Below are 27862 nucleotides of genomic sequence, written 5' to 3'. Positions count from 1 at the left end.
TACTTTCAGCCCTGCTCGGGACTCTGGGCTTCAGCCCTGGTGACCACATCAAAACAGAAAAAGAGTACTTGTGGCACCTTAGAGACTAACACATTTGAACATAACCTTTTGTGAGCTACAGCTCACTTCATCGGATGCATGCAATGGAAAATACAGTAGGGAGATTTTATATACAGAGCACATGAAACAATGGGTTTGCCATACACACTCCAGTTTTCATCCAGACTACACGATCCATTGTCTACGGCCAACCTCTACTATACAACCGCATTTGCTCCAACCCCTTAGTCAGAGACAAACACCTACAAGATCTCTATCAAGCGTTCTTATAACTACAATACCCACCTGCTGAAGTGAAGAAACAGATTGACAGAGCCAGAAGAGTACCCTGAAGTTACCTACTACAGGACAGGCCCAACAAAGAAAGTAACAGAATGCCACTAGCCGTCACCTTCAGCCCCCAACTAAAGCCTCTCCAGCGCATCATCAAGGATCTACAACCTATCCTGAAGAACTACCCATCGCTCTCGCAGATCTTGGGAGACAGGCCAGTCCTTGCTTACAGACAGTCCCCCAACCTGAAGCAAATGCTCACCAGCAACCACACACCTATCATTGCAACAAAGCCTGTTGCCAGCTGTGCCCACATATCTATTCAGGGGACACCATCATCGGGCCTAATCACATCAGCCACACTATCAGAGGCTCGTTCACCTGCGCATCTACCAATGTGATATATGCCATCATGTGCCAGCAATGCTCCTCTGCCATGTACATTGGTCAAACCAGATAGTCTCTACGTAAAAGAATGGACACAAATCAGACGTCAAGAACAACATTCAAAAAAATCAGTCGGAGAACACTTCAACCTCCCTGGTCACTTGATTACAGACCTAACAAAACACCTTAAAAAAAACAAACAGACTCCAAGGAGAGACTGCTGAATTGGAATTAATTTGCAAACTGGACACAATTAAATTAAGCTTGAATAAATATTGGGAGTGGATGTGTCTTTAAACAAAGTAAAATCTATTTCCCCATTTTTTCCCCCCCTAGTGTTCCTCACACGTTCTTGTCAACTGCTGGAAATGGCCCACCTTGATTATCACTACAAAAGGTTTTTCTTCTCTGCTGCTAGTAATAGCTCACCTTACCATACACGCTGTAACAAGAGTGATCAGGTAACACCCATTGTTTCTTGTTCAGTGTATATAAAGTCTCCCTACTGTATCTTCCTCTGCATGTGTCCGATGAAGTGAGCTGTAGCTCACGAAAGCTTATACTCAAATTTGTTAGTCTAAGTTGCCACAAGTACTTTTTTTTTTTTTTTTTTTGGCGGATACAGACTAACATGGCTGCTACTCTGAAACACATCAAAACAGAGTCACAACCCACACTTTGAGAAACTCTGGTCTAATCTATTCATAAAAACCTCTAATGACCAGGGTACTAACACCTCTCTTGGAAGCCTATTCCAGTGCTCGAATATTCTGTACTTAGTTTTTTCCCTTAATGGAAAACTTAAATCTCCCTTGATGCAGATTAAGCCAATTACTTCTTGTTCTTCATGTTTACTGAAAGTAGGACAATTGACCACCATCCTCTTTATAAGATCCCTTATCATATTTGGTGTCTTATCAGGTCCCCCTCAATTAGGGTGACCAGATAGCAACTGTGAAAAAATGGGATAGGGGGTGGGATGTAATAGGTGCCTAAGAGAGTCCCAAAACGGGACTGTACCTATAAAAATAGGGCATCTGGTCACCCTACCCTTAGTCTTCAAGACTAGGCATATCCAGCTTAACCTGATCTATGAGGAAAGGTTTTCCTAAACCTTGTAACATTTTTGTTGCTTTCCTCTGGACTCTCTCTAGTTTATCCATATCTTTCTTAAAGTATGGCATCCAGAACTGAACACTACTCCAGCTGAGACCTCTCCAGCGTGGAATAGAATGGGACAGTTCCATCCTGTGTCTTACATATGTGGCTTCTTGTTAATACACCCCAGAATATTAGCCTTTTTTGCAACTGAATCACATTGCTGCGTCATTCAATTTGAGATCCACAATAGCTCCCAGATATTTTTCTGCACTACTACTGCCTAGACAGTTATTCCCCATTTTGTAGTGATTTCATTTTTCCTTCCTAAGTGTAATGCTTTGCACTTGCCTTTATTGAATTTCTTCTTCATTTCATACCAGTTGTCCAATTTGTCAAGCTTGTTTTGAATTCTAATCCTGTCCACCAAAGTGGTTGCAACCCATCCCAGCTTGGTTTCACCTGCAAATTATAAGAATGCTCTCCACTCTGTTATCCAAGTAATTAATGAAAAAGTTGATTAGTACCAGACCCAGGACTGACCCCTGCAGAACCCCACTAGATACATCCTCCCCGTTTGGCAGAGAGCCATTGGTAGCTACTCTGAGTATGGTCTTTGAACCAGTTATGCACCCAGTCTATAGTAATTTAATCTAAACCACATTCCCTAGTTTTTGTAGGACTGTGTCAGAAACCTTACTAAAAATCAAAATGTCACACCTACTGCTTCCCCCCTAGCCATTAGGCCAGCAACCCTGTCAACGAGGTTGGTTTGGCATGATTTGTTTTTGACAAGTGATGTTGGCTATTATCTTCTAGGTGCTTACAAATTGATTAATTTGTTCAAATATCTTTCCAGATTTCAAAGTTAGGATGACTGCTCTAGAATTGCTTTTTTTTTTTAAAAAAAAAATAGGTACAATACAGTAACGCCTCACTTAGTCATCCTGGTTAACCTTGTTTCATTGTTACATTTACTGATCAATTAGGAAACATGCTTGTTTAAAGTTGTGCAATGCTCCCTTATAAGGTCGTTTGGCAGCCGCCTGCTTTGTCCACTGCTTGCAGGAAGAGCAGCCTCTTGCAGCTAGCTGGTGGGGGCTTGGAAGCAGGGTGGACCAGCAGCCCCCACTCCCCTAAGTTTCCTCTGCTGCAGCCACCCAGCAGGCTATCAATTGCCAGCAGTTCAGCTGTCCCTCCCCCCACTGCCATGTGCTGCTCCTGCCCTCTGTCTTGGAACTGCTTTCCAGAGCCTTCTGCTTGGTGGGGGGAGGGGGGACAGCTTCTGCTTGGTGGGGGGATGGTGTCCCCCTCCCCCTGCACCCCGCTAACCCCATCTCCATAGATCAGGAAGGTCACACGGCTCAGGATGGAGGGAGTCCCTGGCAGCAGCTGCAGTGGTCTCAGCTTGCTGATTAACTTAAGGTAGTTTCAGAGTAGCAGCTGTGTTAGTCTGTATCCGCAAAAAGGAGTATTTGTGGCACCTTAGAGACTAAAGTGAAGTGGGTTTTAGCCCACAAAAGCTTATGCTCAGATAAATTTGTTAGTCTAAGGTGACACAAGTACTACTTTTCTTTTAACAAGGTAGTGTACTTAGAGTGGTGTCAGCATACTTAAAGGGGAAATACACATCTTTCTCTCACACACAGAGAGAGTGTGTGTCTTCTGCCATGCAGTCTCCCTTCCTTCCATTCCTGCTACCTTGTAGAGTGTGAGGCTACAACAATGAGTTAACCCTTGAGGATTCAGGCAATTGCTAGTTCATCATTTACTAGTAAGGCATTCCCTGGGAAATATTCTACCCTCTGACTTCACCACCTCAACCAAGCTTCACAATCATCATTGCTGTGTCTGTATTAAATTGTTTGTTTAAAACTTACTGTGTATGTCTTTTGTCTAGCAAGAAGATTTTTTCCCTGGAACCTAACCCCCTCCCCCCATTTACATTAATTCTCATGGGGAAATTAGATTCGCTTAAAGCCTCATTTTTCAGGAATGTAACTACAACATTAAGTGAGGAGTTACTGTATTTGGCCTTGTCATGGGGCCAGTACACCCCATCCCCCTGGAGGTGGAGCAAGGGCAGGGTATGCCTGCGGTTAAAGCTAATAGGACTCTCCTGGATTGCAGGGAAGCTTGGCCCAACAGCCAAAGTCAGTAGGACTCCGTTAGGTTGCAGAGACACATGGCCTAATGGCCAAAGTCAGTAGGGTTCCCCTTGGCTGTTGGCAAGTGCAGCCTAATGGCTAGAGTTAATGGGAGCTGGTTTGGTGGGCCACCCCCCAAAGGGGCAGCCAGGTAAGGGGACCCAGGCCCTCCCTGCTCCACCAGGTCCCAGCTAAGGGCCCTAGCAATGGTGAATGGGTTCACCACTAAGTCAGCGGGGAATCAGCTCGCAACATGCGGACTGCTGCTGGGACACTGGCTAGTCCCTCCCTGGGCTACTTCCTATCATGACTCTTGCAGTTGAAGTCATGGTGTCTTGGGAGTCTGGGCTTCTCAGGCAGTGACTGCAATCTCTCTGGGGCATCCAAGTACCTGGGCCCCTGCATCTCCTGTGATCTGGAATCCTGGCTGCTCCTCAGTGGGAGCTGGTGAGGTGAGTCCTTCCTTCTTGGCAGCCAGCTGAGCTAGGCTGCTCCCTTTTATACTGCAGCAGCAGCAGCTGGAGAATGCCCAGCAGGGTAGGGGAGGCATGGCTTCTGCTGCTAAGATCACTGCTTTAACCCCTTCCTCTCCAGTTCAGGGCCAGTACACCCTATCACAGCCCTCCTCTGGAAGCTCACCCATCATCCATGAGTTCTCAAAGATAATGCTATTGATTCTGAGATTGCTTCAGTATCCTAGAGTTAATTCATCAGGCTGTATCTAAATATTCTATAACCTCTTATTGGCTTTTAGGTCTCGTTAGGTGCAATTCATTTTGTGCTTTATACTTTTGGATTTTGTCCCTACATGCTTCTGCTATTCTTTTGTATGCGTCTTTAGCAACATAAAAAAATTCTAACAAAAGTAGATAGTGGCTGATTTTTCAGATAATTGAAGTGCTCCTGATGCAGCCACATTGGTCTCTTGCGATCTTTCCCTTGTATTAGGATAGTTTGCTGTTGTGACTAACTTGTCTCCTTGAGAAACTGCCAGTTCTCCTGAACTCCTTTTCCCCTTAGAATCTCCCCCCTAGAAAACTTACCTACTAATTCTCAGTTTGTCTGTTTTTAAAAAACAAAAAACAAACCCTTGACTTTATTCTGCTGCTCTCACCCCTTCCTTTACCCAGATTGCATTCCATCTTCAGTTTCACAACTAATTGTTCAGTTAAACAGCCAGTCTTATCTGGCTCCCACTCCTTATTTCAGATAGTGGAGGAAATAATAAGTTGCCCAACACACTCCAAGATCATATTGGAATTTTTTGCATTTTACTGTACTACTTTTCCAACAGATGTCTGGGTCCTCTGTTGGAATCAGGTCTTGTGTTTTGGATTTTTTTGATCTAGAAATGCCTCGTTCACCTCCTCTTCCTGACTTAGTAGTCCATAGTAGACCCCTTACCATGGTATTGGCCTTCCATGCCCACCCTCCCTTTATCTTTACTCAAACTTTAAACTGGTCTGCCTCTTACCTCCTTCTGAGCCTCAGAACATTCATATATTCTGGAGGATGCTTGTCTCCTCCTATCTGTTGTGGGCAGAGGAGTGGAGGGAGACAGATGTGCTCCTAACCAAGCCTGTGGACTCGGACCCCATTCAGCAAATAATTGAAGCCTGTTGTCACAGTGTGGCTGGCCCTTTTAAGGGGAGATGGGCCAGCCCCACTGCACCATAATTAATTAGCTGCTTCTCAGCCTGGTAACTGAGTATCAGATGATAGTTTAAATGGACAACTGGGCCTTGTAAAAGAGCAGAGCCTAGTCAGTCTGGGGTGTGGAGCCATAGGGTGGTGCTTGTGGAAGACCTTGAGCCTGACCTTTGGAGCAGGCCAATGGAGAAGTTTAAATTACTTGCCTCAATACAGAAAGTCTCTAGCAAAACAAGGACTAGACCTATGCACTGTCTTATATCTTTGCTCCCCACCCACAGCACCATGCTATTGGTGGAGTAAAAAAGGAGCATAAAAACAACCAAGAAACTTGGGGTAGAGAGGATCACTTTTCCACGTGTGCAACATGACATGGTTTGACGACAGATATGAACTCTGCAACAGATTTAAAATAGCTTGAATTACTGCACTATACAACTGAAAATATTCTCTGTAAAACATATGCTATGGTTGCAGATTTGAGAAACTAGCCAGAATTGAAGTTTTCTGAGCACTTTTTGCAACAGGCACGTAGCCAAACTTACCTGCAAAGGCCTTCTAGGAGCATGAATATATCTATTGCTAATAAATGGCCAGCTTCTCTTTGTGCTAAAATAAAGAGCTCTGCAATACTAGAGAGCACCACAAAATAATTATATCATGATTGTCTTCTGTTACTGCAGGTCCCAGAGCATATGGTTCGCAACTAGGAATCCAAGACCTGAAATTGGAAGCTGCTCACTACACAGCTAAGACACCCAAAGAAGATTAAATGAAAAGCCAAACCACTGATAAGTTTCTTCAGATTTGCCTTTAAAAGTGAAGGGTTTAAAGGAGGAAAAAAAAACAAAACAAAAAAGCCACACACACACCCCCCACACACTCTAAACTTGTATTCAGTCAAACTTTAGATACCGAAGTAGTTTTTTTAGCTTCACTCTCCAGTGACTTAACATGGGTTAAACTTGTGCACAAAACTTATGCTTTCAGAGGTGTCATCCTCTTGTTCTTCCTGCTCTTATGACTTGAAACATCACTCTTTCTGAGCAAAGCTTGTTGATCTGAGAGCAGCTGTGATGTACGTGCAAGAGTATTACATCCAGATCTCAAATATTAAAAATGGGGTGTTATGCTGTACAGTGATGAGTGCATGCTGCAATTATGTGGGTACAGCCTGTTTTCATCATCCAGACTGTAGGATTTTTTTTTTTAAAATCACATTATGTCTAACTGAAGGTAGATTTTGAATGGTGTAGGAACAAACAGACTTTTTGAATGAGAACATCAAATCTGGTTTTATATTGTGCAACGCTGAAAATTTAAGTCATACCTGATAACTAATTTTCTGAAGATGATTTGACAGGCAAGATAAGCAGGATTTAGTGTGAAATTTTTAATGGACTGTGTTATACTTGACAATGATTTCAGTCTCATCTCCTGTCTTACCAAGATGAGATTTGTTTCTGTATGCTTTAATTTCTAAATTGGATAACTTAATGAAAGGGGAAATTAAATGGAGCATTTGTCAGACAGACTACAATAATTTTAAAAACATTAAACCATTTTCACAAAGCAAATGAAATGTAGACTTTTTTAAAAAAGAAAAACCTAATATTATACCACATACTAGTTCTCTGGCCTTTTAAAACCAGTATTTATCTAACATTCTTAAATTGTTTAAAATGTTCTGTATCATTGTAAGTGAAACAGTAAATAAAATGAACGGGACAAAGCTGATGTTCTTTGATCGGTGCAACCTTTTTATATAGGTAAGCTCTTATCGATATTTTACTAGGTTGTCATTTTTAATATTTTTATTGAAATCTCACACTGAGTCCTCACTATGGCTTGACAAGATGTTGGAAGTTAGGATGGAGAAGGATTTATTCTGATGCATTCCCATATTGTGAGTAGATTAACATTTACCTTTTAGGAGGTAGCTAGGTTTTTTTCCAAGTAAAAGCTTACCTTTAGCAGAAAGCAGCTAAACTAGTTTAAGAAAAAAGGTTTTGAAATTGCCAAGTCTATTTACTGGCATCCTCTCTTATGCAGTATCTCTGTTAAATCCACTGAAGTGGCCTATATTTTCTTGACCTTTTGAGATACTACAAACATGGGTGGGTTATTCAGAGTTTCCTTGAATGGGGGGTGGGAAGAGTGTTCTCTAGGGAGCGATGAAAGAGGGAAACATTTCTCATACACCCCTAATGAGAATAACTGTAGCTGATTTGTATAAAAAGTTGCTGCACTTACATAAGGTAAGGTAATGGTTGTGGAGTGTAGAGATGAAGATGGTTAAGTAATGCTTCTATTGGTTTTTGGTTATCAACTCCAACAGATGAGAATTGCACATTTTGGCAGCATAGCTGCAAGTACTGGAACTATAAAAGATTCTCTTCATTTGCTATACTTTTTAAATTATGTCTGAATCTCTGAAATACATTGCAAGCTGGATCACATCAAAAGTAAAAACCATTACTTTCAGAGATAGAAAGCATGGCCTGTCAGAGGCTGCACAACATTCTGTACAGAAAGGGAGGAAACTTTGGTCCTACTAACAAGTTTCTCATTGTTGCTGTCTTTTCCTCAGAGAGCACACTAATCCTTTGGTCATCATGCCCTTCAGCTGATCTGCTAGAAATAGTACAAGCCATCTCTCCTTTCTGTTCACTCACCTTTCACTATCAAGAGTATTTGAGGGTGCCTGTTACTGTAGCATTTAGATAAATTATGTCCTTCCTGTATACTTCTCCTCTGGACTTGTATAAGGAACCTAGCAGGTCCTTGCCAGTAAAGTTATTGTTCTGCTAATTTTACTCTTGAGGGCATTCTGTGCCAAAAATTTTAAAATTCTGCAAATTTTATTGGTCCCCCCCAAAAAAAAAAACAAAACAAAACAAAACTGGTGGCTCCAGCATAGCACTGTGGAAACACAGGCCACTGGCTGCACAGAGGTGGGAGATCACTGTGCAGCTCCCCTATCCTGGGATGTAAACTCAGTGGTGAGACTGCATGCAACCCTGACACAGTGCAAGCACTGGGCCTGCCCCAGAAACACCACAGAGCCCTGTCCCTCTGTCATAGGTGCCTGCCTGCAAAGCAGGAGCCAAGTGTGGAGGGAATCCAGGTGTCAATTGAATGGGTTCTGTGTGGGGGCAATCTGGGTGAGGGCAGCTCAGTGGGGGGGAATCCAGATGGACAGGGGTTTGTGGGGTTCTGGGTGCAATGATAATGGGACTCTACAGGGCGGTCCAGGTGAAAGTGGTTGGGGCCCAGATGCTGGGGGAGGTCTGAGTGTGGGGGAAGATCACCTAACATGTGCCAGACACTACAGATGTACAAGAGCTTACAATCTTTAAAGACAGATAGAAAAATTAGGGGGAAGGGACTAAGCAATGTCTCACACACCTTATTAATTTAATTTGTGTATAAACTATCCACAACTACCCCTTTCCCTAGACAGAAGTTTTACTTCCTATATATATATGTCCATAATTTCATGTGTTTTCATAGTAGCAATATAGCATCTAAGCACAGGATACATAAATTAATGCAATTACTATCATGAGCCCATGTGCCAACACGTGGCACCATGAAATTCAGTGGGGTTCTGTGCAGGGTCCATCCATGCAGAATGAATTGCAGGGGCTGGGTAATATTCTCTGCCACTGCAAGGGAATAAATGGCATGTGAGGAGGTTAGAACCATAAGAGTGAAGCATTTACAGCAGAAAAAGCTTGATTTGATCTTCACCTGCTCCATGTTGAGCCACAAAAATTATTCAAGGGCTGGAGAAGGTGCTTTACTGGGAGATACTTAAAGAGCTCAATATGTTTACCTTATGAAAAAGAAGATTGAGAGCTGTCTTGATTATACCTTCATAGCAAGAACTTCCTGGGTATGAATAGGCTCTTTAATCTAGTGGAGAAAGGCATAAGAACCAATGGCTGGAAGCTGAAGCCAGAGAAACTCAGATTGGAAATGAGGCAAAAAAGTCCACCTGTGAAGGTGATGAACCATTGGAAGAAACCACCAACGGAAGTGGTGGATTCTCTATTTTTTTATTTCTTCAGATCAAGTCTGGATGCCTTTCTGGAAGAAATGTTTTAGTCAATCACAAATTATTGGGCTGAATACAGGAGTAACTGGGTGAAATTTAAGGGACTCCGATATACAGGAGGTCAATCTAGAGGATTTAATGGTCCCTCCTAGGCTTAAACTCTATAGTATGCATTTTCATTCTTAACAGGCGTATAGCACAGTGGTTTCCTGCATTCTGTTAGGAGACTGTGTTTAGGTCATGACTCCATGAGCAACTATAACAAACTATAATACAAATTATTGCATTGTCTATCCAATCATGGAGTATGTCCCCACTGTGCGAGGCAATATACAAACACAGAAGGAGCTTGCAATCCAGTACCCCAATCCTACAAACTCTTACATACATGCTTAGTTTTACCATGAGTTGTTTCATTGATCTCAGTGCAACTACTCACAGTAATTAAGTATGTGCACAAACATTTGTAGAATTGGAGCCTAAGTATGTCCATATAAGAATACAAAGCATACTGTTTTTCTCCACTAAAGTATCCCATTTAAACAGAGCCTGGAAGAAAACATTTAACATGTTTTCAGCTGATTGCACTAGAAATTCTGGAAACCTCTATCCTTCAGGCAAGTGGTTGTTGAAATCCAGCTTCTATAGGGAGGTACCTGAAATGGTGTTAAATCATCAGTTTACCTAGAGCACACCTGAGCCCCATCTACAACTGGAGAGAAGGCAAGTTGTAAGATGCTATTTGGGGGGGGGGGCAAAGACAACAGATTTGAAATAATGTGTGTGAAATGTTTTGCAGCACACTCGGCTGCAAAGGCTTAAACATCCTGCTGTTTGTTTAGCAATCAATTTACTGGGAACCTTTAAAATTAATTATTGATTTATAAGCTTCTAGTGCTGCAGTAAAGCAAGTGTTTAACAAGTCTTCATAACATAATAAAATACTTGTTTCTAGAATATATAGTATTGAAGTATGAGGAATGTGTACAAAGTGAGAATTTATGCCAAGTGTTCTATAGTAAAGCATCTAGTAAATTCTCTAAAGATCCTCCAAGCCATATGGCTGAGACTGAGTGCTTTTCTGGTGCTAGCATACAAATACAACTCAATCTTATCACAACAGTAAATGTTTGAGTTATCTGTACACTAGACCATTTATGGATTTAACTTTCAGCCTCAGTATAGTGTCTACAAAAATAATCTGTTTGGAAAAGGATTCACCATTTAAATGGCAACTTGAAGAAAGCACAACTAGGACTAACAGCCTCACGCTTGACCTTAGAAGTGTATTAAAGGAAAAAAAAAAAAACACACCTTTAGAAACCTAACTTCTAAAATACCATCCAAGAACCGTTGGTCAAACTAGTCCACTGTATGGAGATTGCAGATCAGATTGAGTAGATTTTACATAACACTGTAGACATTATTAAAATTACTTTGGGGCATATTAAGACAAATTGACCTTATGTGCTACATGGCTGTCTCTCCCTGTCACTCTAAAAGAGGCCATGCCACCTCACTATCACTTACCTGTAAAGGTGAGCTCAAAAAGGAAGCATTAGCTTCATCTAGTGCTCCGATCCTCCAGCCAGGCAGAACAGTATGGCCATCTATGAGCCCCAGGCAGGGCAGCAAAGCAATGAGTGGGCCCTGGCCCACAATCATGACAGAGCAGCTAAGCAGTGTATGGTTAGGGTAGGGTCAGGACTCAGGTAGGGTCACCGGAGGAGTACAGGCTCCCTAGCCTCAGGAAGGGGATACTGCCAGCCCAGGGGTGGAGTGGCAAGGGGGAACATGGGCCCACCCAACTCCACCAGGCCCCAGCCCAGTGGCAGAGTGGTCTACCACTGAGTTAGCAGGGGTCCACCCACGACACACCAACCTTGTATCAGGTCAGCTCCCAACCAGACTGTTCCTGGTTTCCCCGAGGTGCTTCCTACTGTCTCCTTCAGGTATACCTGCATCTGTCATCTCAGGGAGCTCTGACCAGTCCACAGGCAGCAGCTTCTCAGTCAGCCAGCAGCCTAGGGAGACCCAGTCAGTCGTCAGGCAGCAACTCCTCAGCACCTTGGTCAGCCAGCAGACGTGGGTGCTCTAGTCAGGCCTCAAAAAGTAGCCCCAGCAGCTCCTCTGCAAGTAGAATGCATCCATCTCCTGTAATGACACCACCATAACCAAGCTGTAGGGCCCACCTTTTGTACTTCCCCTTCCTGTCCCACCCTTCTGCTTCTGGCAGGGCAGATGTCGTTCTCCTGGTTCGGCCCACCAGGCGGTGTGTTGTGGTCCCTCCCTGTCACTCTCTGAGTGAGGCCATGCCTCCAGGCTACAGACCTGTATTGGGAATACCAGTCTCCGAGAGCTGCATATCTACACTTTGCTTTTGAGTGCTGTAAATTGTTTCTGGTATTGAGTGTAGTCTTTTAGGAAGCAACTTAAAGTGTGGTTCAACTTTGAAAGGCATTTCAAAACATGGCATCATTTTATTGTGTCTCAATTATTAGCAGATCAAATGCTTAGAAATAAAGACACATCTTGATAATAGCCAATCCAGCAAAATCCCTCTGAGATTGGAAAGGCTAGTGGAGTTTTTTCCTTCTTACACATCACTAGTAACAAAGCTCTGCAGGCCAAATTTGATTCTTTGATTTGATAGTTACAGCAGTGCAACCCTATTGTCTTCAAACTGTGCCTGCCACAACACCTATGCAGTATCATTTCCTTCAATAGGGATAATGGACTGAAATATTAATACACAATTCTGTTGATGATGGACCCTAAGGAATAGAGTCCAGCTCACTTTCAGGCCTGTGATAACTTTGGAAGGCTAATATAAGTAAAAGGAACATTTGTCAATAAAGTCAGCAGATACTACAAAATTAATCTATTGATTTTTTTTCAATTAATTTTTTTAGAGTTACTTTTCCAGGTTAAACTACGCTTTACTGTTTTTTGTGATCTACTAGTGGATTTGATTACTTTTATATTAATAGTTCTTTAGTTTTTCCTCCAAACATGGATAATATGCTAAAGACGATATATATATATATATATATATATATATATCTGTGTGTATGTGTATATATATGCATATGTATATATAAACAAGTTGCTCAAATGAATATAGCACAAAATTTGAAAAATTTAAAAAGGCATTTAGCATTGGAGGCTATTGATAGGCTTTAAAGGAATGTTGTCATATAAACCATACAAAACAAATATACAGTAAATATGCACAAAAGCACAAAGAGCCTCCGGGCTTCCACATTTTCAAATAATATTTTAAGTTCAGCTACCATAGATTCCAAGGAAAAAAGGGACCATCATGAACATCTAGTCTTAAAATTTACATATCTTATGTTTTTGTATACCCTTACAAAATGAGAACAACAGAGGGAAAGAACAGATGAAGAAGCAGGGAAAAGGAAAAGAACAAAAGGACTAGAACAGTAGAATCTACTCCTTGTGTTACAAGGAGTGCTCATTTAATTTTCTCCTTCATTTGAATTGCTGTTCTTTTATTTCTTTTCAGGAAGTTATTCCATGCTGTTAAACTTTGCCAAGTTATCATCCAAGCAGTCGATTAACTTCTCAAAAGCTACTGTCTCAGCAAGTGGAGTTTAACAACTGACAGAACAAATGGCTGCTTGTTCCTGAAAGCTTAGGAAATGGCTGCTGCTAACATATGGTACCAGAAATGGACTTTTCTTAATTCAGGTGCAACTAAAGTTGTGTTGGTCCTAATTTCTATTGTCTAAACAGGTATAAAGAATGGTTGATAGTATGAACTTTCCTAAAAGGGCTTATTACCGATACATATTATGTATGCTTAATGTAATTAGATGAAGTTAGTGCTGGCCAAAGCAGCTAACAGAAATATCCCACTCCAAGTTAAAGTACTTTTTAGAAGAGAGAAGCGCTATAGTAACAAACATTTCCCTTGCCAAAGGAGCATTAAGGAAAGGTACTTCATGATTCAAAGCACACAACTGTGCTGCTAAATCCTGGGGCTTGCTGGTCAGCCTTGCTATTTGCCCATGCAGGGATGTAAGAAGTCTCTTGGCTCCTTTGCATGGGCTACCCACATCACCAAACTCTGGATGGAGGTAATCAGCGGCTGCTGGGCTGCTACTCTGCCTCCTAGATAGGTTGGTGGGGAATGGGCAGAGCTTTAGCTCAACCCTTCAATACACACTAAATAGCATGGCAAGGGAAATAAACTGTACCAGGAAAAGGGATTGGCACAGATTACTTCCCTCTTGTTGGGTCTGAATTGTGACTCTGAATAAAGCTATTTAATTAATTTATGTATGTAAATTTCAATAATAATAATAAAGATGACTATATGAGGCTCTAGACACATATTTAATAATACAATAAAACCTCAGCAGCAAAAATAATAATTCAAACAGGCACTCAGCCAGCCACCTACAAAACTCTCCTTTCTGCCCCTTCATTGTTCTGGGAAGCATATTCTCAGAATTACAGCCCCCAGGCTCTATTCCTAGGGCAGTGCGGTAATGTGCTGACCCTTACTTGCCTTGTTTTGCAAGAGACACAGACTGCATGCAGATTAGAGAAGAGAAACAAGATGACTAGAGGAAATGGTTCATAAGGAAAGATTAAGGATCCAGTCCCTCTCACCCCACTTAGCAGCAGATGGGGAAATTCTTATTAACTTCATTGGGAGCAGGAGCAGGCCCTAGAAGAGCAAAATAGGTGCTTCGCTAAGTGATAACTCAGGAGAGAATGGATGAATCTAGTTATATATAGTTATAGAATCTATATATCTGTCTTCTACTTTTCTAAAGTAGAAGACAGATATATAATTACAGGAGGAAGGGATGATGTGGGGTCATTAAGGCTAAGTAGGGAAAATCATCCAGTTGCTGAGCTGTATGAGGCTGTGAAATAGTTACTCCTGAGAACTAGCGAAAGCCCCATATTTAAAATTAGACAGGACAAAACACTAGCAAATGTGCAGAGCGAACAAGCTAGCGCTGGCAGGGGTCTTCTGATTCTAACTTCTGTGATAATTCAAAAGAAATTACCTGGAGTTTGAAGAATGGATCTGGACAGTGAGTTTGTGAGCATAGAGTTCAATCCTGCAAGGTACTGAGAACTCCAGCTTTAGTCCAGAAAAGCGCTTAATCACATGGTTAGCTTTGACTTCAGTGGGACTGTTCATGTGCTTAAGTTTAGCCCAAATGTGATTTATTGGATTGGGGCTGGTGTGTTCAGCTCCTTTGATAATGGAAACCATAAGCGTTAATCTTAGTGCTTCTGGCCTGATTGAGGTGGACTCCCCATCTCTCTTTCATTCTAGTGAAACGTATTTCCTAGCAAGTACATAGGGTGGGGTTTTCAGCAGGTCATCTGCTACTTTGAGTGCTCCAGTGACATCCTGAAAATGAACTGGCTAGCAACAGAACCAATGGAATTTGGGATGTTGGAGGGTGTCAATAAGCATCTAAGAAAAGAAGTACTTGTGGCACCTTAGAGACTAACAAATTTATTTGAGCAAATATATGCTCAAATAAATTTGTTAGTCTCTAAGGTGCCACAAGTCCTCCTTTTTCTTTTTTGCGAATACAGACTAACATGGCTGCTACTCTGAAACCTGTTAATAAGCATCTAATCACTGTAGGAGTAAGTATGCAAATTCACATAACAAGCTGGTGCAGAGTAAGGAGGGGAGGGGAGTTAACCTGCACTTAAGTTATTTTCTGTCTTTTCTTAGTGATGTGTTCTATTTGCTTGTTCTCAGCAACAAAAGCTAAAACAACAAATAGCTTTATTTTTGAATTTTTTGGTGAGGCTTATAAGGGGTAATGAAACCTTAACAGAAAAGACAGCTTTTCCCCTAAACTCTGCTGCCGTTGTATGCATAAATGGTTCAATTGATTTCACACTTTCCAAAACGTTTAGCAGCTTGTTATCAAAGCAACTGTTATATTTATATTTTCTACCTAGTACCATAACATCGTGTTTCCCAGTACATGGAAAGAATGCTAGATAAATGTCCTGGTTTTATAATTGCTCATTTCACAATGGAGAGGAAATGGGACTTGCTGTTAACTCTGATAGATCCCATACAACAGAGCAGTGAGTAGGGAAAAAGTTTCCATAGTAGCAGCAAACATTCCTAAAACATTTGGTGCATGTTTCCTCCACTGTTCTTCTTTCTATGATATATGTGTGTCTGTGTGCACGTGCGTGTGTGTGGTAAACACATGAATATATTCAATGGAGTAATTGAGTGGGCACTTTTAAAAGACACCATTGACTGCTCCCGTAACTTACATTTATGGAAGTATTAACAGTATTTTTCCATGCTGCTGTAAGGATACGGAATATAAATATTGCAATCATGTCAATTGGTACAGTAAATGCTGATTTTGTTTTTGAATGGCAGACCATTCTGTGTATATCAAAAATCTATCTATACATGCACATAGCATAGAATCATTGAAATGTAGGACTGGAAGGGACATGGATAGTTCATCTTAGTCCTGCACTGAGGCAGGACTGAGTATTATCTAGACCATCCCTGACAGGTGTTCATAACCTGTTCTTAAAAACCTCCAGTGACAGAGATTCTACAATCTCTCCCTAGGTAATTTGTTTCAGGGTTTAACTACCCTTCGGTTAGGAAGTTTTTCCTAATATCTAACCTGAATCTCCCTTGCTGCAATTTAAGCCCATTACTTCTTGTCCTGTCCTTGATGATTAAGGAGAACAATTTATCATATATAACATTATATAACAACCTTTTATGTACTTGAAGACTGTTATCATATCTCCCCTCAGTCTTCTCTTCTCCAGACTAAACAAACCTATTTTTTTCAACCTTTCTTTGTAGGTCATGTTTTGTAGACCTTTAATAATTTTGGTTGCTCTCTGCTGGACTTTCTCCAATTTGTCCACATCTTTCCCGAAGTGTGGTACCCAAAACTGAACATAATACTCCAGATGTGGTCTTATCAGTGCTGAGCAGAGTGGAAGAATTACTTCATGTGTCTTGCTTACAACACCCCTTCTAATACTCCCCAGAATAATGTTTGCTTCTTTTGCAACAGTATTATGTAGCTCACAAAAGCTTATGCTCAAATAAATTTGTTAGTCTCTAAGGTGCCACAAGTACTCCTTTTCTTTTTGCAGATACAGACTGCTACTATGAAACCAGTATTATGTTGTTGACTAATATTTAATTTGTGATTCACTGTAACTTCCAGATCCCTTTCTGCAGTTTTCCTTCCTAGGCAGTCATTTCCCATTTTGTAGGGTTACCAGATAGCAACTGTGGAAAAAATAGGACGGGGGTAGGGGGTAATAGGCACTCTATAAGAAAAAGTCCCCCAAAATGGAACTGTATCTTTAAAAACAGGACATCTGGTCACCCTACCATTTTGTAAGTGTGTACCTCTAGGGTTCTCAAACTGGGGGTCGGGACCCGTCTCAGGGTTGTGAGGTTATTACATGGGGGGTCACGAGCTGTCAGCCTCCACCCCAAACCCTGTTTTGCCTCCAACATTTATAATGCTGTTAACTATATAAACAAGTGTTTTTTAATTTATAAAGGGGGTCACACTCAGAGGCTTACTATGTGAAAAGGATCACCAGTACAGTAGTTTGAGAACCACTGATGTACCTGATTATTCCTTCCTAAGTGTAGTACTTTGTATTTGTCCTTATTGAATTTTATCATATTTGTTTCAGACTATTTCTCCAGTTTGTCAAGATCATTCTGAATTCTAAAACTGTCCTCCAAAGCACTTGCCATCCCTCCCAGCTTGGTATCTTCTGCAAACTTATTTATAAGTGTACTCTCTATGCCATTATCTAAATCATTTATGAAGATATTGAATAGATCCAGACACAGGATAGATCCCTATAGGACACCACCTGATATGCCCTTCCAGCTCAATTGCGAACTATTGAGAATACTCCCTGATGATAGTCTTCCAACCAGTTGTGCATCCACCTTATAGTAAGTTCGTCTAGGCTATATTTCTCTAGTTTGTTTATGAGAAAGTCTTGTGAGACAGCCTTACTAAACTTGAGATATATCACATTTACTGCTTCCCCCCATCCAAAAAACTTTTTACCCTGCCAAAGAAGGATGTTAGATTGGTATGACATTATTTGTTCTTGACAAATCCATGTTGACTGTTACTTATCACCTTATTTTCTTCTAGAGATCTAGGAATTGATTGATTATTTGCTCTATTATTTTTCTGGGTACCGAAGTTAAGCTGACATGTAGAATTCCCTGGGTTGCCCTCATTCCCCTTTTTATAGATAGGTACTAAATTTACCCTTTTGCAGTCCTTGGGTATCTCTCCTGTCCTCCATGAGTTCTCAAAGATAACTGGTAATGGCTCAGATTAATTGGGTTCATAGCTAATAGTATTGTAGAGGCCCAAAAGACCACATCATCCAGTTTGATTCTCCAGGATGAAAAGAGAAGAGGATTGAAACAATGTTTTTTCAAAATGAAGTCTATTTCTACCTCTTTAAATTACAAAGATTGTGCAAAAAGAATTTTCCATAGAAGAACCTCCACTTCGGTTTCCATAACAAAATACTAATAGAGACAAACACTTTCAAAGAAGTGATCGTGATCAAAACTGTAGTCAAACCATCTTCCAGACTTCTCTCCCTATTGGCCCTTCTATCTCACTCTGCCTCCTGACTAATTAAAAGCAGTCCAGTCCAAGTTGCAACAATAGATCTCCTCTGGCTGTTCCTAGGTGCTTCTAAAAAATAAGCAAATTCCCAATTCACATGGACTCTATCTCATTCCATGTCCATACACTATGCATGTGCTGGGGTATACAGACCCTACATCTGAAGGGGTTAATGAGGAACACCTGAATGAATGGGTTAATGAGAGACTGTGGGCCCATCAGCCCCACCCTGTTACATCTAAGCAAGGTGTCAAGCCTGGAGGGAGGAGATGTAAAAAAGGAAAAGCCCAGCTCACTTATGGCTGATTAGATGAGGGAGTAGACCTCTTGAGCTAATTCACTGGTGCTAGATACTGCCTTGAAGTTGCCTGGGTAGACTATTTGGTGCTAGAACCTAGAGATCCAAAGTATCTGAGCCTCCTTAAGGCAGGTAGGCCTGGTGCAGGACTTTTTATTTTTTGGTCTTCATAGTTAGTTTTGTTTTGGGAACTTGCAAATATGTCATCTGGAGAAGAGGCTATGAGGAAGGCCTAGCTACGGGCCATGGTAGGGAGCAGCTCAGGGATACATCAGAGTGTCTGAAGTAAACTAATCTCTTCTGCTTCAGACATGGTCCCTGGTTTGGCTCCTAGAATGGAGGTCAGGCCTGTGTTCCCCTGCCTGAGGTGTGAAGACCTTGGCGCCAAGGGACCCTGGCAGGCCCAAAAAGCTCAAAGTTGGCCTGAACATCTGATGTTAGCAGATCAATGATGTGGTGGACTGAGGCTTCTCTGGAAGGGGTTGGACTAAAAGTGGACTGGTAAGAGGGCCAAATCACAGGAAGAGGCAGACTGCTGCAGAACCAAAGTGGCTGAGGCAGGAAGTACCAAAGGAGGAGGAGAGTCACTACACCATGTACAGCCATAGTGGTGTGTGTCTGGAGTGAGTAGACTATGCTACAATGAAATAATATTTACTGGATTCAAATATATACTGTAAAGCATGTATCAGGAACTGCTCAGGGTTATTTCATAAGCACTAGTCTTGTTGGCTATATATCTTTCTGGAGCTGAAGAAAGACCCAGTTTAATTGCTGTGTTATAGGGACAGAGCCGAAGCAAATAAAACCACTATAAACATGATCCTGTGGTGGTGAAATGGCCAAAGGAGGTTGGAAGAGAAAAATGTCAGTGCTGGTGGTGTGCACTGTCAGGGTGTTGTCTGTGCAGGGTACGTAAAGCTGTACAGCCTCCACCACAGCAGTGGAGGCAGAAGTGATGAAGAGAAAAGGGTGCAGAAAAGAAGGGGCATTGTCACAGTGACAATATCAAGTGGCTCCTGCTTTGCTTTCTAGTACCTAGCTCCTTGCTGAGGCTCCTCACAGGGGTGAGGGTGAAGCATCAAGGCAGGATGGGGGACTGGAAGGCCAAACATCTTTTCAGAGATATGTCTACTCTGCAATTAAACACCTGTTGCTGGCCTGTGTCAGCTGACTTGGGCTGTGGGTGTATAAATTGCAGTGTATATATCCAGACCTGGGCTTTGGGACCATCTCCTGTTGTGGGATCCCAGAGCCTGGGTTGCAGCCCAAGCCCAGACTTTTACCCTGAAGTTTTATAGCCTCAGTCAGCTGATGCAGGCCAGCCATAGGGATTTAATTGCAGTGTTGACATACCTAGAGGGGCTACAGGAAACTCTTGACCTAGTTCAGTAAATTATCCCTATTCAGGGAAGTACTTAAGCATGCGTTTAACTTTGCTCAAGGAGCCATTTAAGCACAAGCTGAAGAAACAGCAGTTTATGATCAGAAGGGTGACTGGCTCCTTTAAGAAGCAGTGTACCTGTGACCAATTACCTGCTGCCTAATTAGATTTAAGGGAAGGCATTTGAGCCCTATAAAGGAACAGGTGGTAGAATAAAGCTGCAGAGTTTTGATAGCTGTAGAGGACTTTGGGACACCAGGGAAACCAGACTTGAGCTAGGTAGGGCTAGAAATGACCTGCTAAAAGCAGAGAATTGAGTTGAATCTTGTGGATTCTTTTTTGGGACTTGAAATTTTGTAAGCACTTTTGACTAAACCCAGGCTCTAAGCAGGGTTGTTTGCACAGAAAGATGCCTGTATATGGATTTTATTGGGGAGCCCAGGAAGAAGGGAAACTGAGGCAAGGTGCCTGCAAAGTGACCTCAGCCTAGCAGGGCTTGCTATAGAACTACAATGCAGTAGTTATGGAGAATGGGTTGTACCATGTGAATCTGTTCACTTGCTGTACATCCTGCACAGTCTAGCCCTCAATGCCTTGCCTATTCTGCTGACTTTTGGGAAATCTCTTCCGATGCACTAGCACTAGGGCAGCCCCACCTAATTGTATCAGGGTTAAAAACCTGTCAAGCTATTCCAGACTGTGGATTGGAATCTCTAGTTCAGTGCTGGAATGGCTGCTGCCCCAAGCTAGGAACATTTCTCTAGTGCTGCAGGCTCAACGGTGTGATGCTAGTGCTCATTGCTATTATCACAGGGGTGAGGCAAGCCTGGTACACAAAGCTGATCATGATACCAGCAGGAGCACTAGCATCATGGGATATTGTAGGAACTAATCCTAAATATTACTTATATGGCACTATGATCTATCTCTAGGGATGCTTTTTATGGAGGATCTGTAAGCCTGGGATTTCCTAAGGAGTTGGGAGAATCAAAGGGTTTGGGGCATCTTTGGTGCCTATGACAACCCAACCTAAGTGTATAATGAACCCAGTGAATGCAGACTACAGATTCCAGCTGTACAGCTAGATGGTTTAGCTTCCTTTTATTTTGGGGTGTCTTTGTCTTTATGTACTTTTTGTAACTATTAAAGCTAGTTAATATTCACTTTTTGATGAAAATGAATCTTGCCAGTTTGAGTTCTCTGCATTGATCTGAAGCCTTGACTATTATTGCTGTAAAGGAAAGTCAGATGTTCCTCTATTGCTTTCATCCCTTGCCTCCATCCATGAACAGTCCCTTGGCTCACCTACTGAACTCTGATGTGATCACAGATGAAGCTCATCAATCTCTTTAATTTTTTTTACAATACAAGTTAATTGTATTACATGTTCATACAAATCTCTCACAACACACAGCAGTTACAGTGACTGATAATGCTGCAAAATGTAAGTCAGAGCAGACAAGGCCTGTAGCCATGGAGGGGTGTTAGAGGATGGGTAACAGGCTCACTGGTCTGGAAATGAGTGAGTGCTTGCATGAGTTGTATATGGGATCTTAGACTTAGATTTCAAGCCATCTCTTATAAAGAGAAGGCAAGTCAGGGAGGTGGTGGGAGAAAACTGGTGTGGTGGCAGCAGAAAAAAATCTGCAGGATACAAAGTCAAGAAGCACAAACCATATACAGATCACAAGGATATCTTCACTTTATTTTCACTTGAAGATTGTCAAATAGATGTGCATATGGACTGTGATCCAGCAAAGCATAGGCTTAATTTTAAGCATGTGAGTAGTTTTGTAGATTGCAATTAAACATCTGTTTTGCTGCATTGGTTCCATGCTGTGTTATAAAGGTGAAAACAGAATACAAAAGATACCCATATCTAGGCATTATGGGTTCTTAGCTCCACATAGCTCTGTTCCTGAGCACTCTGATACGCTTCTACCTAGAATTCTGATCATCTACGATTATGGGGGAGGAACTGTCTTGGAAAAACTAAACTGAGTCTAATAATCATCTTGGCTACTTATGCATGCATTAATGGTAAGTGGGGAAAAAATGCATGCACTATAGCTGACCTTGCTCACTATCTGGTGAGACCATCTACCGGATGAGATCAGAATCAGGACCTAAGTGTATGTGTGGTGGTTTATATTTTTGACTTTAAAAAAAAAAAAAAAGTGGTGAACCATCTGTCATGATTCCATGATATGAGCTGTTAAATGGTCTCATGCTAATGAAAACAACTTTCTATATTTATACTGATCAGTGACTTTTGGGTTTGTTTGTTCTATCTTCATGACTCTATTTTGGAGTCCCAAATACACTTGTAAGGTGGTCCTTCTGATTTTTTTGAAATATGGAATGAGACAGAAAAGAGTCTAAATCTCACAGTGCCATAGCTAATATGGACAGCACAGCTTAATGTAACACTGAGTTGTCATGGATATGGGCATTTTTTTAAGAAACCATAAAACTACCTGTATACACATCTATATAAGAAAATGACACACAGATCAGAATAGCCCTGTGATCCATGGACCTCTGGAGTCTGCAGACTAAGATTTCCAAAGGGGTCTGACTCTCTGCACCTCCATTTGAAATCTTTTAGGGGTCTCAGATGAAAAAAGGTTGAAAACCACTGGCATGACCTAAAAAAAGTGTACCCCTAGGTGGTGCAGAAGAGCTGGAAATCCCTAAGCTCCCAGTTGAGAGAGACCCTTGGGGGGGGGGGTGTCTGCGTGTGTGTACGCACAAACGCAGTTTTTTTTGTTTGTTTTTTCCTCCCCCTCCCGCCCCCATGGAGATCAGGAACCAGTAATTCTATTGATTTCCCCTCTCACCCCCATTATCCTTTATTCATAGAAATGTCCTTGATCAACATTTCCAAATTCAACACACAAGTGTTGAAATGAAATTTCATTACAATACCAAGTTCAGAAGTTGTGTATTATAGATTATTTGCATGTAGTAACTGAAAGGAGCTGGTAAAGTTAGGTAATGAATTTAAACTATAAATCAAGTCTGTAAAGGAGGCAAAAGTAATACACCAAGTACTTTTTCTTTGAAGATTGCTATTGAGAGATTAAAAAGCAAGCTTGGGATTTTCTCAGTTGTCGTCCTATCTAGGCCCTGATCCTGCAAGGTGATGTAGGAGCAGAGTAACTTACAGGATTGGGGTATCTGATCATAAACTCTCCAGGGCAGGAAGCACCCCCAGCCTGTGACTGGGCCTGCCTTCTGTGAAGGGATGTGGCTTCTTCAACCCATCCTGCTACCACTTTGCACATCTAGGCAATGGCCAAGAACCATCTGACTCTCAATCGTTAGCCAGTGCGACAGTAAATCATGATAAAATTTATTAACACCTGAGAAATGAATCATGGAATTTCCTTGGCAAAAGTGGAAACCATTTAAGTGGTAAAATTCTTCCCTGCTTCTGTCATTAAGTCATTATTGTTGTATCTTTACTAGAACCGCCATTCATAATTGTGTGGCAATGTTTAATGCTCAAAAGATCCCTGTTTAATTGGAAATTTATTTAAACCCGTGTCTGCTCTGCAAAATTATTCCATAATGGCTGTGGCACTGTGGGCTCATTACAGCTAGTGCTCCGGTTTCATATCTGACTGCCAAATGTAACCTAGATAACTTTTATAAAGATTCTTCTTGGTCTCTTTTTTGTTTTGATTTTTTTTATAGTAATTGTTTAGCACCTGATATCCTGTTAATTTCATGGTAGCAGGATTTAATCTGGCTATCTAAGACTCATTCTGTATCAAGCAGAGAATCCTTGTTTTGTTGAAGTGAAGATGAGGGAAATCAAGGTTTTTCTCTTTTAGAAAAAATGTACTTGCAGAATTTAGGGTTCTTAACCACTACAGTTTTGTCTCTGGACTAGCGGTCAAAAACATGATGCTATCAAAAGAGCTCTGGAACACTGCTCTTGTAGAGGTGGGTGGTGAATTCCAGAAGCAAATCTTCCCGCTCTTTCTGGTCTTTCAGCTCATACCGACCATACCCAGAGTACTGTTAGGCAGAGGTGAAAGTAAGCCGGTGCACCGTACTGGGGCAGCCCGGCTTCCCCAGGAGGCAATTTAAAGGGCCTGGGGCTCCCAGCAGAGGCTGGAGCCCAGGCCCTTTAAATTGCCTCCAGAGCCCTGCTGCTGGAACCCTGGGGTAGCGGCTGCAGGGCTCTAGCAGCTGCTGCTGCTACCCTGGTGTGGGGGGAGGGGGCACTTACCTTACAGGGTGGGCTGGGGCTGGCTCTGACCCCCCTCAACCCTGCCCCTTCCACCCTAGACCCCGCCCCTTCCGGGGACCAGAGCTGGCCCCAGAGTACTGGTAAGTCACTCGACTTACTTTCACCCCTGCTGTTAGGACACACTTCCTCAGTACATTGCAGCTCTGCCCTGGCTTTCTAGCATAATTCCTGTGCATCATGCATGTTAGTATACACATACTATTAGATTATAGTGTCCTATTTTTGTTCTGTTTTCGATATCTTGGTACACAAGCCCTGCTGCTAATAAGACTGATCTCAAGAAAGTCACTCCAGCACATAATCCAATACTTTGTACAGCAGCGAAGTTCTAAACTTCATTAGTGGTCACTACCATTCACTTAGAAACCACTAACAGTTTCCTAGTTCCCTGCCAGCAAAACAAGGATCTGTGGAAACTCTTAATTGAGTTCTGCGGGAGTTATAACTCTAATCTGTAATCAACATTCTGTTGATCTACCAGTAGGTGATGATCTGCTCTGTTCTTATTAAAGAGCAAAGATTATTGCAACTTCCTCCTCTACAACCACATATGAGACAGAATAACTGGCTGTTTTTGGTATGGATTTCCAGTTTTACAGGATCTCTATTGTGAAATGTATAATGTGTTTCTTAAGAGTTTGGCAGCTATCTTTTTTTTTTTTTTTTTTCTAAATGTGGCTTCCTTTATATACACTGCTTCTATGGGGAAAAGAAAAGGAGTACTTGGGGCACCTTAGAGACTAACAAATTTATTTGAGCATAAGCTTTCGTGAGCTACAGCTCACTTCATCGGATGCATTCCTCACACAAGTCTCATCACGCTTTTCTTTAAACTCTGTATAGTTTAAAACAAAAATAAAACCCCCCCGTCTGCTCTGGGACGGCTCACTGATACTTTCCATCAGTTACAGTCCATTAATATCATCAATACCATGTCCAGATCTAGCTGTTGCAAATGCCATGGTCTCCCACTTGGCAGCAGAATCTTTAAAGTGCAATATTTCAACTGAATCAGAAATAATCACTGTCCCCTGAAAATCTGTGTCAGTCTTCAATGGCCTAAGGTACATGACACTGAAACTTTCCCTTAAATGTGAACTCTAAAGCTAAAATGACACTTGGCCTGCTGGGGACATTAAGTGCAGAACTTAGTTTGAATTCAGCATTTAAACAAAAACAACAACAAAAATCAACCACCCTTCCTTCTCCCCCTACCTCTAGAAAATCCTTTTGATACTTCCTGGTTTGCTGAACATATCCCAAAATATGTGAAATAGCAAATTATGTTGCTTGCAATGAGTTTTGTGTTATCACATGTGTGATGTTACACACATAATGTATTCTGGGATATCTACAGTGAATAAGGAAGACTTTAAAGGAGGGACCAAATATATATATAATTTTTTTTTTAAAAAAAGGCTTATTAAAGATATTCTGTGATGAACTCCTTCTAGAGGGAGTTCAGTAGATAAACTGTGAATTAACTTATTTCACATTTGCTTCAACTTTAGAACATTATTTCTCTAGTAGCATCTTGCACATCTGGAATCACAGATTGTACCACACTTAATGGAGCAGTTCTCTTGTACGTGTAGTCTTTATTTAATTCAGTCATGCTCTGGGACTCCATTTGTTCCCATGAAAATAGTCGCACGTGGCTGAACTTAGAAGTAAATGGAAATAAAATGGCTCTGCTTTAAGGAAATAAACATTAATAGATATCCTAATAACACTGGAGATGAAGTGAAATTTACAAGGTTTGACAATTCCTGCAAAAGGGTTTAGCTTGTTATTCAGCATCTGCTGGCTGAAATATGTATTAGCTGATGCATTCTGAAGTCTTTCTGAGAAATGTACTGAGGTTTAAAAAAAAAAAATGGGCCACATACTCTCTCAATTATACCTGCATGTCTCCGGTGGTATTAATGAACCTGCCTTGGTGCAGCTGATAAAATGCGGTTTTCCAGCTTTGTTCCTCAGAAAGTTGCATTTTGTTTCATAACTACATTTGCTCAGTTTCCAAGAACACACTGTTATCTAGAAAAGGAGTACTTGTGGCACCTTAGAGACTAAGAAATTTATTAGAGCATAAGCTTTCGTGAGCTACAGCTCACTTCATCGGATGCATTTCTGTAGCTCATGAAAGCTTATGCTCTAATAAATTTGTTAGTCTCTAAGGTGCCACAAGTACTCCTTTTCTTTTTGCAAATACAGACTAACACGGCTGCTACTCTGAAAACTGTTATCTAGCAAAGTAAAATATATGAGAAACACATGTCTAAATATGCTATCTGGGTGGTCTTTAAGGCCTGGTGGTTGGTAAGTGACCTACAATTTGGGTGACCAGATATCTTGTTTTTTGGGTTTTTGTTTTTTTTTTTTTTAATAGGGACAGTCCCGATTTTTGGGCTTTTTCTTATATAGGCTCCTATTACCATCGTAGGTAGGGTGAACAGACAGCAAGTGTAAAAAATCATCCTGATTTTTCATACTTGCTGTTTGGTCACCCTACCTACCATGCCCTTCCATCCATCCATCTGCTTGCCTGTGTAAACACTTCTCAAAATGTGGGTTAGCTCCTAATTTGGTGTTTCACTGTTCTTTGGTGCTAAACTTAAGACCCATAGGTCTTGATTTTTCCCCAGCTCGAGCTGAGATCCAGGAGGGAGTTATGGGTGCCTAACTCTTCTGGCAATCGGACCCAAGATGTCTCTAATCAAGCAACCAAAATCAGTAAATACTCTTGAAAATGTCGGTGTTTAATGTTTATTAGTTATTCGGACAACATTGGTGTATCCTGCCTCAAGGTGCAGGAACCCTACAACATGGGGAAGGTCCTGAAGCCTCTGCCTCCCTTCTTCGTGATTGATCTCCATGCTGGCTGTGAGACTGGGTATGCTGGTTAGGGGAAAAGCTGTTGCTTAAATTTTGGCAAACATTTGCTATCCCTTTAGAAAAAGCTTTAGCCAGAAATTTAATGCCCAAAGTAGAAAGCATCAGGTCCCTGAAAATTCAAGTTAAGGTTGATAGCCTATAAAGGGTTGGTTTCTTGCTTCCTGGGACAGACAGAACTAAGAGCAGTAGTAGCAGGCTACAGCACAGAACAAAAATGTAGAGACATAATTGAACTTTAAAAGTGAGTAGACTGCACGGCAAATGAACTGCCATCTGTGTGACTTGTCAAGTAATATTAGACGCACTTAAAATCATAGCTGAGTAATACCTAAGCAAGTCATTTTCAAACTGCGGGCCCTTCTTCACCATGTAGAAGAAGCAGCGCCCCCATTGCTCTCAAGCTGACCGCTTTAGGCTGAAGGTCTGAGGGGCTTCAGAAAGAAACATCTACTAGTCCTTCTTGGTCTTAGAAGGAGGGAAGAATCTTCCCACCCAAAAATGCTGGTTTCACTTAGATTGAACACTTTCATGCAGTTCTGTTGGCCCTTTTTACAAGCTTGCCTGGAGGATGGCCAACATCTTATTGGTGCCGTTAACATCCCAAGATATCTCAAGGCACTTCATTGCTTCTAAGACACATACCTGAGCAAGGGATAGTTCAG

At 41.5% G+C, this 27862-nt stretch overlaps 1 protein-coding gene and 1 long non-coding RNA gene across 7 annotated transcripts in view; both read left to right on the top strand.

Annotated features, from left to right (window-relative positions):
- The window catches only part of CTH (cystathionine gamma-lyase), a 50623-nt gene extending 42138 nt beyond the window's left edge, over window positions 1-8485 (top strand). For 2 of the 5 annotated variants that reach the window (XM_038412087.2, XM_038412090.2), the window contains exon 12: window positions 6299-8485. In XM_038412087.2, the coding sequence (XP_038268015.1) occupies window positions 6299-6325 (27 nt within the window). In that variant the 3' untranslated portion in view covers window positions 6326-8485. Of the gene's footprint in view, window positions 1-1056; window positions 1336-4284; window positions 4418-6298 lie in introns of those variants that run through there. The other 3 variants (XM_043490861.1, XM_038412085.2, XM_038412086.2) reach the window with 3 other exon arrangements.
- A 9075-nt stretch (window positions 8486-17560) lies between these two features.
- LOC122455538 overlaps window positions 17561-27862 on the top strand; it is a 107756-nt gene continuing 97454 nt past the window's right edge. Inside the window, exon 1 of one of the 2 annotated variants that reach the window (XR_006273778.1) lies at window positions 17561-18792. This is a non-coding gene — a long non-coding RNA (uncharacterized LOC122455538). Of the gene's footprint in view, window positions 19284-27862 lie in introns of both variants that reach the window. The other variant, XR_006273777.1, reaches the window with a different exon arrangement.

This window comes from Dermochelys coriacea, chromosome 8, assembly GCF_009764565.3.
Source record: "Dermochelys coriacea isolate rDerCor1 chromosome 8, rDerCor1.pri.v4, whole genome shotgun sequence".
Lineage (NCBI taxonomy): Eukaryota > Metazoa > Chordata > Testudines > Dermochelyidae > Dermochelys > Dermochelys coriacea.
The sequence above is the reverse complement of the archived record's forward strand: the minus strand, read 5'-3'. Positions and strand labels throughout refer to the sequence as shown.